The sequence below is a fragment of the Lepus europaeus genome, chromosome 1 (genome assembly GCF_033115175.1).
Source record: "Lepus europaeus isolate LE1 chromosome 1, mLepTim1.pri, whole genome shotgun sequence".
In the NCBI taxonomy this organism is placed as follows: Eukaryota; Metazoa; Chordata; class Mammalia; order Lagomorpha; family Leporidae; genus Lepus; species Lepus europaeus.
In genome coordinates this window covers 53,309,211-53,324,256 of record NC_084827.1, presented here as the reverse complement: position 1 = coordinate 53,324,256, position 15,046 = coordinate 53,309,211, and the positions used below count along the sequence as shown (strand labels likewise).

The window sequence follows — 15,046 nt, the reverse complement described above, 5'->3', positions numbered from 1 at the left end:
TCTTTAAAAAAATTTAATCCTACAAATACCATTAACACTTCACTTAAAAAGAAGGCAAAAATTGGCCGGCGCCGTGGCTCAACAGGCTAATCCTCCGCCTTGCGGCGCCGGCACACCGGGTTCTAGTCCCGGTCGGGGCACCGATCCTGTCCCGGTTGCCCCTCTTCCAGGCCAGCTCTCTGCTGTGGCCAGGGAGTGCAGTGGAGGATGGCCCAAGTCCTTGGGCCCTGCACCCCATGGGAGACCAGGAGAAGCACCTGGCTCCTGCCATCGGATCAGCGCGGTGCGCCGGCCGCAGCGCGCTACCGCGGCGGCCATTGGAGGGTGAACCAACGGCAAAAGGAAGACCTTTCTCTCTGTCTCTCTCTCACTGTCCACTCTGCCTGTCAAAAAAAAAAAAAAAAAAAAAAAAAAAAAAAAAAAAAAAAGAAGGCAAAAATTATGCCAAAACACTAATTATTATTACTTCTGGTAAAATACCATCTGAAGTTGTGTGTGTACTTTTCACAAGCATTAAAATTTAAATATTCTCCCATTTCAATTCTTTTGCTTAAAATAGCTGCTAAATACTTTGAATCAGTTTCAGATTCTAAGCACTGAACTACTATAGGATGTTTTCTACATGTAGCTCTAATAACTGAATGTACAAAGTAAAATAAGATAATTTTTGCCCTCAAGAAATTCACATTCCATTGGGGAAGACAAGTTGCCAACAAATAACTAGTCTGGTATGGTATGTGGGTAATGGAGACACAGGGAAGGAAACAGGGTACCTCAGGATGAAGCTGGAAATACCAAATAGAGAATTTGGCCTTCCTTCAGTAGTGTAACAGGGAAGATGCCAAATGAATACATTTGTTCTAGAATTTACATTAGCAGAGGTAAAATCAGGGCCAGCATTTTGGCATATCAGGTTAATTCACCAAGCTCCCTGCTACTATGCTTAGGAAAGCAGCAAAAGATGGCCCAAGAGGTTGGATCCCTGCCACTCACATGGGAGACCAGGAAAGGCTCCTGGTTCCTGGCCTCTGCCTGGTCCAGCCTAGGACTCTTGTGGCTACTTGGTGAGTGAATCAGCAGATGGAAGATCTCTCCTCTGTATCTCTAATGCTGCCTTTCAAGTAAACAAATAAATCTTTTTTTTTTTTTAAAGGAAATAAAATCAAGAGTCAGGAGTTAAAGAATTGACAAGGTTTTTTTCAGTCATCTCAACTAGAATTCCTTTCTGATAAAACATTTATTAAACATTGTCAATGTGCCAAGAACTGAATCAGGCAAACTGAAACAAAGATAGCAAGGTTTTGGTCCTTAAGAGTACAGTTAATTTAGCAGTGATGGTGAGGGTAAGAAAGAGAATTAAAACAATGGCTTTGCGAATGAAGGAATAGATTCAAGATATTTCAGTCACAGAAAGACAGGACTGAGTAACTGATCAAATTCAGGACCTGAGGGCAAGATAGAAAACAAGGATGCTTCCTGGGTTTCTACCTTAGACTTTGTGTCATTTATTCAAATGGGAATAACAAGAATGAGGAGTTGAAACCACCGGTGACATCCTCCAAGTCTTCTAGAGACATAACAAAGGGGATAATAAGGTCTCCAGAGGACAAACATTGTAAGTCTAAATATTATAATGATCATCACCTGCATCTGGAGGGAAAAAAGTGACTTTGTCAAAATATTACAATATGCATGAACAGGTTTACATTATCAGAAGCAATCACCTCATTCATAAAATCCTTCTAAAGGTATTATCAATTAATAAACTACAGATACATTATTTTACAAACTTTAGCTAAAAACAATTGAACAAAACCCAGGAACACTTGTCTAAGTGTGAGAGATGTTAAATCTGTTTATTATCTGTTTCGAATTTAGGGGACAATAAAAATTCCTAGCTACTGTTCATGTGTATGGAAAGCACCTGATCTGATATCCAGCTACTCAGCATTGTCCTGGGGAGAGATGGAGTTGTAGGAAGTGTGACCACACAGAGATCCGAGTGAACGTATTGTACCTACTTGCACACCACCCAGTGACTCATTCTAGCACAGAACTTGTAGAACTGCAAGGATTTCTCAAAGACTCACTAGTCCCCTCTGTCCCAATAAATTAAACAATGCATACTGACACCTTAAAGTATGGATAGACTTTTAATATAGTTATTTCCACCTAAATTTTGTATCATACTTTGCTGGGTTTAAAGGAATCTGGATAAAGTCACAAAATGATACATAGATCATTAAGGAAAACGTTTAATGTCAACTTTCTAAGAATGATAACCAATAAAGCTCTCCCATTGACAGTTACCCATCAATGAGAATACTGGGCAGCTCTAAGCCAGGGAGAGGAATTTTTTTTTAATGTTACAAATAGTGCCAATTTACTACCACATAATACCGTTGTTGAAAACAAACTGGAACCTATCAATTATTTAATTCAATAATCATTTAAACATTGGTCCTAGATTAATGAGTTCCTCATTGCTGGTGGGAATATGAGCTAAACACCCAGGAAAATTTTGCACCTATCAAAATTTTAAAAGTGCGGCCGGCGCCGTGGCTCAATAGGCTAATCCTCCGCCTTGCGGCGCCGGCACAATGGGTTCTAGTCCCGGTCGGGGCACCGATCCTGTCCCGGTTGCCCCTCTTCCAGGCCAGCTCTCTGCTGTGGCCAGGGAGTGCAGTGGAGGATGGCCCAAGCGCTTGGGCCCTGCACCCCATGGGAGACCAGGAGAAGCACCTGGCTCCTGCCATCGGAACAGCGCGGTGCGCCGGCCGCAGCGCGCTACCGCGGCGGCCATTGGAGGGTGAACCAACAGCAAAAGGAAGACCTTTCTCTCTGTCTCTCTCTCACTGTCCACTCTGCCTGTCAAAAATTAAAAAAAAAAAAAAAAAATTAAAAGTGCATAAACTTGGACTCTGTGATTTCTCAAGTAACACAATCATTAGGCAAGGATATATGTATATTGTATATAGAGTTGTTTATAACAACATTATGGAAAAGCTAAGGCCATATAATAGAGGAATGGTTGGAGGATGGCACATCCACATTAGGGAACATGATGTGTACAGTCCTTAAAATATGAACAATCAAATGCACTGTTTAAAGAAGAGTATCTATAATAGATTATTGAGAGAAATATGAGGCTTGTACATCTTTGAGTTTACACAGTATTATCTCTTTTATTAAAACAAAATCAGAATACTCACAAAACTCCATTTATTAGTTTGGAAGTGGGACTGTGAGGTAAGGAATCTTTTTTTTTAAATTTTTAATTTTATATATTTCTAAATGGTGTGAAATGTTTATAATGAAAACTATGATAACTTTAAGGTAACTAATGATTTTTAAATGTTCTACATTTTTAAAGGGAATATCCGGTTTTCTTTTTTTTTAATGAGTTAATCTGTGAGATAAATTCACCAAAATTTTCATCTTTCTATCTTAAAGTCTCCTCTGGGACTTTGAGAATCTGCAAAATCTTAATAGTCTGTTACCATCAGACAAGAGTAGAATACATGGCCAGCCCCAAAACAAACCAGTTCGGAAATGAGCATAACTCAGTATTTAACTCGGGAATTTGGTAGGGGTATAGTTGAGTTCCACTGATGGGGGAAGTGTAAGAAAACACCTCATCTCCGTGCTGTTGAGGCTGCAGGCTTAGGATTAATGCCAGTTTAACCGTGAAAACAAACAGAAACCAAAACCAGCCAACCCCAAACCCTCCAGGAGGACTGTACCGGGAACCGGATTCAAGTCCCAGATCTGCTGTTCACCAGAGAAAGATAACTTGCGGTGCTAAGTCAAACAGCGGGACGGGGTTAGGACGAGGAATGGAGCGGCCCGCCCTAAAGACAACGTCCTTTGCCGTTTCGGAAGTTTGTGTTTTGACCCCTACAGCACATCAGAGGGCAACGTCAAAGTCAGGCGGAGCCACAGCAGCCGGAATGATGTTCACAACCCTCTTTAAACGTTCTCCGAAGCCACGAGTGCCAACCACCCCTTTCTCTCTCCAGTTGTATTTTCTGTCTCTTCCCCCCAGCGCCGGAGACCCGGAGGCCGAGCCGCGCGCGTACTTTGCCTTCAGAGGCGGCTCCAGCCAGCCAGCGGGTCGATCTGCCGCTGGAAATCCGCCCACCAAACCAAACACGTCTCTGTGGCCAAGCCAAGCAGAGGCGAGGGCAGCGTCCTGGCGAGGAAAAAGAGCCGCTAACCCCAGCCTTCTAATCGCACACAGGGAACTCGACCCGACCCACACCCAATCAGCAGCGAGCGCAAAGCCGGGAGCTCCCAAAGCTGAAGACAAATGCCCAGCGAGCCTCCCCGGCTGCAGGCAAGGGTCTTCCACCCCATTTTCTCAGCCCTCCCGGGACAGCCCCTACCAAGAAGCCGCCCCCGGCCCCACCCCACGCCGCTGGACCCCGCCCGGGACCCCTCGCGCCCAGGGGGCCTCAGAGCTGAAGGGTGCCCAGAGTCTGACCTTAATCAGCCGCACGTCGGGTCGTGGAGAAAGGAAGAAGTCACCTGCATCTCAGGGGCACCGTACTCACCTGCATTACCACCACTCCCAACTCCACCGCGGGTCCCACCACAGTCTTCCTCCAGTCGGGCAGCAGCCCCCAAGGCCTTCGCTGCAGCCATTGCCCGGCGGAAAGGAAAGGGGAGGGCCGCGGGGCGGGGCGGGCCTAGGCCGCCACCAATAGAAACGCGACTGGAGGAGAACTCCGCGTCGACGGGCTGTTTCCTCCCCGCCTAGGCCGCGCCGTCACTCTCTAAGCCAATAGGATGTGACGATCGGAAGCCTGGTCCCCGCCCCGTAGCCGCTGCCGCCACGCCTCTCTCCGGGACAGGAACTACAATTCCCAGCGTGCCGCGGGGGCCCTGGGCAGGGAGGGCCGGACGAGGCGCTGACGGGCGGGGGTTCGCCGGAGAGTGCCCCGGCGTGTTCGCTTAGTTCAGTGAATCAGAACAATGACTGCGCCGCCGGGTCCCCGGGAGCGCGTTGGAGGACTGTGAGCTGCCGCTGCCGGGAGAGCGGCGGGCGGCGCAGCCTGTGCGGCGCGGTGTCAACGCCGGCTTCGGGAGCCTCCAGCGCAGAACCTGCCCAGCGTCCACAGCCCGCTCGGAGCCGCGGGGCTCCGGCGCTGCAGCCGCTCCTCAGGAGCTGTGCATTGTTGTGATCGGGAGAAGGGGCGCGGGGATTACAAAGCCTGAAGACCCCGGAGCCCCCGGTAGCCATGTGGATACCTACGGAGCACGAGAAATACGGCGTGGGTGAGTCTCCGCGGGGCGAACTTTTATTCCGCCCTGGCTAGAGCGGGTGCGCATTTCTTGTCCTCGGCCCCGCGCCCCTCTCGCTCGGCCCGCCTGGAAATGCCGAATCCTGGTCACGGGAGGCGGGTCCGGGGCACTGCCGAGCCGACCCGGGGAAAGGGGGCGCGCGCCGGGCTCTCGCCCCCGCCGCCCGCTCGGCGCGCCCCGCACCGGCTCCCGGAGCGCGGGGCTGTGTCTGCGGAGTTTGGAGTGGCGACGGGCGCGAACGTGTCAAGTTGGGAGAGGAGGCGAGCGGCACACATCTCCTCCCTTCCCTTTCTCTCCCGGAGATGGCCGTGGGCTGCAGCGAGTCCCCCCGGTGGAGAGGGAGGCGGCAACGGTGGCGCGGCGACAGCACCCCCAGAGCGGTGCGGAGGCGCGAGCCGTCTCCCCGCCGGCCGGCGTCCACATCCCCGGCCCGAGCGGAATGTGCCCCAGCTCCCCCGAGAGCCGCCCCGTCTGCCGGAGCCCGGGTGGAGCCTGGTGGCTCGCGCCCATCCCGGGTCTGCCGGCCGTGCGCGCTGTGGGGCTGGGGCCGGGGCTGGTGAATTTCACCCTGGGCGCCGCGGCGCTCCCGGGTCGGGTGGGAGGAGGGAGCGGGTCTGTCAGCGGTGCCTGCTACTTCTGGGCGCCCTGGCTGCCGGGGTGGGGGTGGAGGACGGCGGTGGAGTGATAATGAGGAGGGGATGGGAAAGCTGGGGCTTCGGGCCGGGGAGCCGCTCTGGGGGAGGGACTGCCGGACTCAGGCGCTGGGAGGAAGAGGAGCAGGGTAGCGCTGGGTGTTCCGTGCAAAGGTGAACAACAAAGGACATTAATGTTGACTGATGAATACGGGAGTCTCCCTTTCCCTCCCTCCTCCCTTTGCAGGCGGATTACAGTTCCCGTTTTTGTCGTTTCTTTTCAGCCCTGTCGCCCTTTGACAGTTAACTCCTTTTAGGGTTGAGACTATTAAGACAGGCTCTCTGACAAACCTGCAGCGGCCAAATGCAATTATAACCTCCCAGAAGGTCTACCAGAGAAACACAGAGAGCATTAGGGATCTCACTAACAATCTTTATTTCCTATAATGCCCTGTCCTGCCGGCTGGCGCACTTGTTTTTCTTGGGGACAGATCTGGTGATTTAGATCAAGTGTAAGGTATCTGCTTATGTTCTAAATTCGTTTTACTGCAATTTAACAAATCTGGACAGCCTTTCCAGGGAGTCGTAATCACAGGGTATTTTTTTCTCCACCTCCCCACACACCCCCAACTTTGCCCAGAGCTGGGACTTTGGAATCCACAGAAATGACTGTATTGATTATAAACAGTCATTCCCGGTTTTTACACTAGCTTCTGTTCTGGATTGGGACTGCTCAGGAAGACAATAGTTTGTCCTGGACCCACCTTCGGGAAAGGTTTCCAGCTTTCGCTTCTACTCACAGTGTAAGGGGAGCCTTTGCCAGTTGCTCTGCTGGCGAGGAGTTGATGCTGATGGTGGTTGTTTTCCTGCTCCTCACTCATCTTTTTTACTGGGGGGGGGGGGGGGGGGGGGATGGTGGAGGTGTCGATTAACCTTTGCTAAAAAAAAGAAGTTGCCTTTGCTGACCTGGGGAAGAGTCCAGGGCACTGCCTCGCAGCCGCCTTAGCACTCAGTGCTGGAGAGGCAGACCCATCCAGACAACACCGTCCCACTTGGAGTGGATCCCAGATGTTGCTTTTTTTCCCCGGTGTTAAATTATACAGATTATGGATGGGGTTTATTTTCTTGATTTCTTTATATACCAGGTCACAGCTGGGGTGCTGCTATCGATTAGTTTTTCTCTCGCCTTTCTTTACAAGCTGTGGGCAGAGGCTTAAAAACCACTCTGGGATTTCCTGGAATGGCAAACCGGATATTATCAGTCAAGTGTTTTGGGTTGCAGCAGACACCTCTGGGGTAGCTGTGATTTGATTGCAGAGTAGGGGGAGCTAGAAGGGGGTGCAGACATTTAGGAAGAAGAGGTTGAGTCACAGGAGAGGCAAGAGTAGAGAGGGGTCTTCTGCCCACATAGGCAATATTGCACACACGAGAATGTTAATCATCTTGCACTATTAATTTTTGAGCATTTGGCTTGTGGAATGCTTAGCTGTTTTCTGGAATCCATCTGGTGTGTGTGTGTGTGTGTGTGTGTGTGGTGAAAATTTTGCTAGGATACTTACAGAGACTGGATTTCTCACTACGGAGAGCACTCTTTGTAGCTGCTTATTACTGCAAGTCTTTTTTTTTAAACTTTCAGTAGGGTATGTGTTTTCTCGTATCATTCTTAGAGTTACTAATTAAAAGATATTTTATGACCATACTTGTTTGGCTGAAATCAGTTGTAATAGTAGTTCAAGTGCTTCATTCTCTGAAATAAATCCATCTTTGTAACTTGGAATACCTGATGTTTCAGTGTAAATGGGGAATTTCTGCAGTGATACCTTATATGCCATCTTTTTTGTATGAGATAATTATGTCTTTATATATTTATGATTACAATTCAAACAACATACTGTGCACATGGAGGAAATTACTAAAGTTTTATACCCCTGGTAACATGTATCAGCCAATGTGCAATTAATCATGGAGATTCCTTTTCCAACCCTATGCCTGGGCATTGTCTCCTCCTTGGAATTGATGAATGACCTTAACACAGTGCAGGAACACAGTCAGGTACCTAAGTGTTCTCTGATTCTAGGCAGAGGTAAGTGGTCAAAATACAGCCCCAAGGGATAGAGAACTTCGTCTTTTTAAAACCATGTTAGGAAGGGCAGAGACAGGTGTATTTGATTTTAGGAGATTGTCGTGAGCTCCTGCTCCTGGTCTAGTGTCTGCTGCCCACTGTGTGACCACACTTCAGTCACTGCATCTTTCTGGGTCCCAGCCTTGTGCCCAAGCGCTACGTAAAGTCCTGCCCAGTACTAATTCTGTAGAGTTCTTCCCACCAAATGCATTCTTTCCTTAGAAAAAGTCTCCCTTGTATAGAGATGACTGCCATGAGAGGGACACTTTGGTTGTGCTATGCCCCCCATGAGTTTAAACCAAGATCAGAGGTAAGCAAAAGCTACTTGGCGGACTGCCAGAACTGAGGTGCTGGTTGCTCACTTACACAGTCCGTTTGATTCTCTCTCCAGCAGCAGCTCCTGGGCAGTGACTAAAGCATTCTTGATCACCCACTCACAGATTTCCTCACGATCCCTCTCTGCCTCTTGCATGCCCTCATCTGTCAGCCCCTCCCTTTGCTTTTTGTGATGGGCGTTATTTACAGAAAGTTAAGACTCTTTGCAGATAATGTTTCTGTGCTCCTTTGTGGAACCAGCATTTATGCGTGACATTCCCAGGTGAGCCAGTCTTCCATCCAGAGCTGCAGGCTGCCCTCCTCCTACCTAACCAGATGCCTTTTGCATCTGGCCAGAGAGCATGAGCAGGAAAAAAAATCCAGCCAAAAATTTTTAAAAGAAGCAAAACTCAGAACAAGCTAATCTGAAGATCACAAGAATCATTTTGATTACAAACTATGAGGAATGATGTTTGGTATAGTGGTTTAAGTTGCCACTTGGGAAGCTCACATCCCCTATCAAGAGTGCTTGGTTCAAGTCCTGGCTGCTCCTCTTCTAATCTAGCTTCCTGCTAATGTATATGCTGGGAGACAGCAGTTGATGGCTCAAGTACTGGGATCCCTTCCACTTCCTTGAGAGATCTGGATGGAGTTACAGGCTCCTGGTTTTTTACTTAGTCCAACCCTTCCTGTTTGTGGCCATTTGGAGAGTGACCCATCATGCACACACTTTGTCCTATCTGTCTGTTTCTCTGTGTCCATCTGTCTTTCAAATAAAATGAAAATATATACAAAACTAAAAATAAACTAGTACCAGTATCAGTGAGTACTCATAAATATTCCTGTCTCCGGTTTCTGTATGGTGAATTGCTTGTTGAACTCATCAGACCAGGGATCACATTCCTTTTTAAGTCCTCTTCTAGTTTAAGGGAAGAAATACTTCCTCTCTGATACTGAGGGTCTTTTGAATATATTTCCCTTTGAACTTACAGGAGGGAGTTTGGAGGGTGTGTGCCTTTACTTTTAGTTTTTTTCAGTTTCCTAGCTAACGGTTCCCTATTGTAAGATCCGGTCTATGTAAGTAACATGTAGGACTATGTAATGATGCACAGCTTGTGATTTTTTTTGGTGAAATTTAAAGCCTAACATGGGCTTCTCAGCTGTAAATGGAAAGAAAACAGGAGTGATTTGTATCTCCAAGTAAAGTGCCATGGGTGGGCTGTGCTGATGGCAGGATGGCTGTTGATCTAGCCTCCTCTGGGAATAGCTTTTGAAAATGTGTCCCTCTTTTGGTCATTCTCCTGACTGCCATTTCCTAATCACAGGAACATAGAGATGCTGCCTTTCCTTGCTAGTCTATTTTTTTTCCCTTTGGTCCCCAGGGGGCATTATGGTTGGTATCACAAAGGAAATTAACAATTTTTGAAGAAACAGGTTTCCCTGCCTGGAGCTCTACTCTACCTAAAGGAGACAACACTTTCAGAATTATCTTTGGTGCACTATGTCTAAGTGATGTGGGCAATGACCATATCAATTTTTAAATCCAGGTTCTTTGCCTCCCACAGAGGTAGAAATACAAGTAGAGACTGGCATCTTGTGCAAATAGGAACAGAGTTTATTTGATAGGGAGGCAATAAATGCACATTCATGCCTGAGTGTGGGCTGCCTCATTCTGAGAAATAACAAACATGAGTAGGCCAAAGAATTGCCCAGAAATAGTACCTGTAATTGGGAAAGAGTGTGGGAGAAAGTCTGTCTGAGACCAGTCTGTGGTAGGAAGGTTGCAATCGGGAGTAGTTCCTCTAGGTGAGGTGTGGGACAGAAAGAGCTCTCTCTCCTGCCTTCCACCTGTTTTTTTTAAGGAAAGGAGTGGTACCCCAACCAGATATACCATCGGGTTGGGGTGTGAGTATGTGTCTTGTCCTGGATGCAACAGGTGCATCCTGGAAAAATGGGTGTATCAAATAATGGGAAAATGGTGTATCAAATAATACTGTTAAAGAGACAGCATTATTTTGTAAGGATATAAGAGTTCCAACTAGCCTAGAATTTAACTAACTACACCATTTCTTAATTGTTTAGCAAAGTGATTTTATGTTATGAGCAAATATGCAGATAAACTCCAAGAAAATCCAGCCCAAATGCTGTTAACTATAACATGTTACTGTAACATGTTATAGCTAACACTATTAAGTGTTGTGACATTATTTTATTTGAATCTACCTTTTGAAGAGGACTGAGAATTTTCATTTAAGAGATGAGAAAACAATTTTATACAGATCAGTTGACTACTTTTCAGTAGTTTTTAGTCTTAATTCACTATCATCCCTAATAAAAAACACATTCAATTTTGTACCCTTGTATATGAGAGTACTTTAAAAAGTTCATGAAAAATGTGTATTATCTTTTTTTAAGATTTGTTTATTTATTTGAAAGGCAGAGTTAAAGAGAGGCAGAGGCAGAGGCATAAAGAGAGAGATATTCTATCCGTTGGTTCACTCCCCAAATGGCCGCAACAGTTGGAACTGGGCAGATCTGAAGCCAGGAGCCAGGAGCTTCTAGGTCTAGCATGTGGGTGCAGGGGCCCAAGGACTTGGACCATCTTGCACTGTTTTCCCAGGCCACAGCAGGGAGCTGGATAGGAAGAGGAGCAGCCAGGACTAGAACCAGCGCCTATATGGGATGCTGGCACTACAGGAAGCAGCTTTACCCCCTATGCCACAGTGCTTGCCCCCTATTATCTTTTAATTCCATTTTCTTGGAACTTATTTATTTATTTATTTATTTTTTAATTTGACAGGTAGAGTTATAGACAGTGAAAGAGAGAGTCAGAGAGAAAGGTCTTCCTTCTGCTGGTTCACTCCCCAAATGGCTGCTACGGCCGGCGCTGCACCGATCCGAAACCAGGAGCCAGGTGCTTTTTCCTGGTCTCCCATGAGGGTGCAGGGGCCTAAGCACTTGGGCCATCCTTCACTGCCCTCCCGGGCCACAGCAGAGAGCTGGACTGGAAGAGGAGCAACTGGGACTAGAACCCGGCACCCATATGGGATGCTGGCGCTGCAGGTGGAGGATTAACCAAGTGAGCCACGGCGCCAACCCCGGAACTTTTTTTTTTTTAAAGAAGATTTATTTATTGGAAAGAGTGAGTGAGAGAGAGAGAGAGACATCAAGGTGGGGGGTGGTGTGGTGGTAGTGGGGAGATCTTCCATCTGTTGGTTCCATTCCTCAAATGGCTACAACAGCCAGGCCTGGGCCAGGCTAAAGCCAGGAACCAGAAACCCCATTCAGGTCTCACATGTATGTGACAGAATCCCAAGCTCTTGGGCCATCTTCCATTGCTTTCCCAGGCACAGCTGTGCCACAATGCTGGTACCTCCTGGGGAACTTTTGTAGTGCCCACTCTATATGTACAAATGCCCTCTAGTACCTTGCCACACAAATATGATTGAAATGGTACCCATATTTCTTCCTTTTCTTTTTTTTTTATTAAAAAAGTGCTGCTCACTGCAACTGGTGCTGTGGCATAGTGGGTAAAGCCGCCACCTGCAGCACTGGCACCCCATATAGGCACCGTTTCAAGTCCCAGCTGCTTCACCTGGGAAAGCAGTGGAAGATGTCCCATATCCTTGGGCCACTGCACACATGTGAGAGACCCAGAAGAATCTTCTGTCTCCTGGCTTTGGATCAGCCCAGCTCCAGTGGTTATGCCCACTTGGGGAATGAACCAGTGGATGGAAGATCTCTCTGACTCTAGAGTCTCTGACTCTATATCTCCCTCTCTCTCTCCCTCTCCCTCCCTCCCTCGCTCCCTCCATCCCTCTCTGTAAATCTGCCTTTCAAATAAATAAATTTTTTAAAAATATATGCTGCTCACTAAATACACCTAATGACTTAGTAGTAGAGTGTCTTGACTCACAGTTTGAAAAATACTACTCTGAATTTCACATATGTGATACTGGCAGAATAGGAACTAAGACTTTACTGGGTTTCTATCATGTTCTTGTCATGATATTAGCAGGGAACCAGGAGCTTCATCTGGGTCTCCCAGCAGGGTACAGGCACCCAAGGACTTGGGCCATCCTCTGCTGCTTATTTAGGCGTTTTAGCAGGGAGCTGGATTGGAAGTGGAGCAGTTGATACTCTAACCAGTGTCCAAATGGGATGTTGGCATTGCATACAGTGACTTAACCTGCTGTGCCATAATGCTGCCTCCATGAGTGTCTTCTTACATCAGAGTATCATGTGATCATGATATGAGATAGTTTTATAAATTATACAATTTAAAAACATATCCCAGGTATCTAGTGTTAAGTGACCAAAGAAAGTAAATGTGGGCTATGATTGGAATGGCATAAAATGTGTGACCCATAGAGAAGATACAGTTAATGCACAGATGAGGATAATTCTTTTGTTTGGATGTGGAGATTATTGGTAAATCTTTAAAAATATTCTTTTTGTTTGGAAATCTGAGCAGCATGAAACTTTCAACACATTTGTTTGCTGATGAAGGAAGAGAGTGGCATAAAAATGGGTGAAGAGAAGCTGTGGTGGTGGTTGAGATAGAATGACAGTACCTGATCAGGTTAGTAATCCCTGGCGTGGAGCAATGTGGATGGACCTTAGAGCTGTGTCTGTAGGATGTGGAAGTGACAAGGATGGGTAATCAGATGTGAGGAGTCAGAGAAAGGAGGGTGCTCAGCCTATTAAAAAATAATAGGTTATAGGCTTTGAGGCTTAAATACCAGAATTTCATTCCTCACAGTCCTGGAGGCTAGGAAGTCCAGGATCAAGATGCCAATGATTCAGTTCTCTGTAAGGGCTCTCTTGATGGTTTGCAGATGGATGCCTTCTTGCTGTGTCCTCACATTGCATGTAGGAAAATGGGGAGAGGAAGCAAGCTCTTTCCTGTGTCATCATCTTCTTCTTTTTAAAAAAATATTTATTTATTTATTTGAAAGGCCGAGTTACAGAGAAGCAAAGGCAGAGAGAGAGAGAGAGAGAGAGAGAGAGAAAGGTCTTCCATCTGCTGGTTCATTCCCCAATGGCAGGAGCTGCGCTTATCAGAAGCCAGGAGCCAGAAGCTTCTTCTGGGTATCCTACACAGGGGCCAAAGGACTTACTTGGGCCATATTCTGCTGCTTTCCCAGGCCATAGCAGAAAGCTGGATCAGAAGTGGATCAGCTGGGTTTCAAACCGGTGCTCATATCGGATGCTGGCACTGCAGGCAGCGGCTTTACCATACCTACCATAGCACCAGCCCCTCCTATGTTTTCTTACAAGGGCACTAATCTCATCATGATGGTTCCACCCTCATGAACTGATTACTTCATAAAGTACCCATCTCCAAATACCATACATTGAAGATTGGGGTTTCTTTTTAATATCTGAACTTTGTAGGGGACACAAACATGCAACCCATAGCAGATATCTTCTCGGTTTCTGGCTTGGACAACTGGATGAATACAGGAACATTCAACAAAAGAGTCTTTTTTTTTTTTTTTCCTAGCCAGGACAGGTTTAAGGTATAAAATGAAGGGTTTTGTTTGTCCATATTGATTTTGAGATGCTGCAAAACATTCAGCTGGTGATATCTAGTAGGAAGTAGGACTAGAGCCAAAGGAGAGAAGTGCTAGGCCAAAGAGTGTGATTAGATTTGGTTTGTCTGTGAAGACTGAAGTGTTAGACCTGGATGAGACCTTGTGTATTGTTTTGATTTTGATTGTGTAGTTTGCCTGTCCACTGTAAATTGTATAGTAGCAGATCTCAGATTCCCAGTGGACAGTCATCTTGAAGCATTTTGTTAATGTGAGTACAGAGGACTCTAAGAAATCTTAACTCTGTGTAGAGCTGATATTAAATTTCATGGTCTTTTCTTGCTTCCCACTAGTGTATCGGCTGACTAAAGTATGTTATTTCTATTTCTATGACTGGTTTCTCCCAAATCCTTCAAGCCCAATCATGCATGTTTGTGAGATTTCCCTTGAAGCATGTTCAAAAACAGGATGTACACATGATATGTGAATGAACAAGATTTATACATCTCTCAAGTAACATATATATACATACACATATCCAAAAATGGGAAAATGCTCAAATAGCTAAAGTAATAGATTTGTACTTTTGGCCCTTCTTTTTGTGATAAATATATAATACTTCTCAGGAACCACAAAGTGAAATTCATAATTGTAAAAACTTTTAAAAAATTTTTTTTAACTACAAAGGCTGAATTACTGGGAGAGAGCGGTCGAGAGTGAGAGAGAGAGAGAATGTTCCATCCACTGGTTCATTCCTCTGATGCCTGCAACAGCCAGGGCTGGGTGAAGCCAAAGTCAGGAGCCAGGAAATGCATCTGGGTCTCCCACATAGATGGTGGGGGTCCATGTACTTAAGCCATCGTCTGCTGCCTGTAGGGTGTGCATTAGGAGGAAGCTGAGGAGGAGTCGAGACATGAACCCAAGCACACTCATGGGATATAGGCATCCAGGTGGCAGCTTAATCTGCTGTGCCACAATATATGGTACAAATATATAATTCTTTTTTTTTTTAAGATTTATTTATTTACTTGAGAGGTAGAATTACAGAGATAGGGAGAGACAGAGATATCCCCTGGTTCACTCCCCAAATGGTCACAAGGCAGGAGCTGGGCTGATCTGAAACCAGGAACCAGGAGCTG

The 15,046-nt window shown here is 46.4% G+C and overlaps 2 protein-coding genes across 6 annotated transcripts in view; one reads left to right on the top strand and one right to left on the bottom strand.

Moving 5' to 3' along the window:
- Positions 1-4,669, bottom strand: part of ZNF277 (zinc finger protein 277) — a 150,849-nt gene extending 146,180 nt beyond the window's left edge. For 2 of the 3 annotated variants that reach the window (XM_062177919.1, XM_062178002.1), the window contains exon 1: positions 4,554-4,669. In XM_062177919.1, coding sequence (XP_062033903.1) covers positions 4,554-4,644 — 91 coding nt within the window. In that variant the 5' untranslated portion in view covers positions 4,645-4,669. The remainder of the gene's footprint in view (positions 1-4,553) is intronic. The other variant, XM_062178040.1, reaches the window with a different exon arrangement.
- A 288-nt stretch (positions 4,670-4,957) lies between these two features.
- The window catches only part of DOCK4 (dedicator of cytokinesis 4), a 530,859-nt gene continuing 520,770 nt past the window's right edge, over positions 4,958-15,046 (top strand). For all 3 annotated transcript variants that reach the window (XM_062177670.1, XM_062177599.1, XM_062177537.1), the window contains exon 1: positions 4,958-5,277. In XM_062177670.1, the coding sequence (XP_062033654.1) occupies positions 5,241-5,277 (37 nt within the window). In that variant the 5' untranslated portion in view covers positions 4,958-5,240. The remainder of the gene's footprint in view (positions 5,278-15,046) is intronic.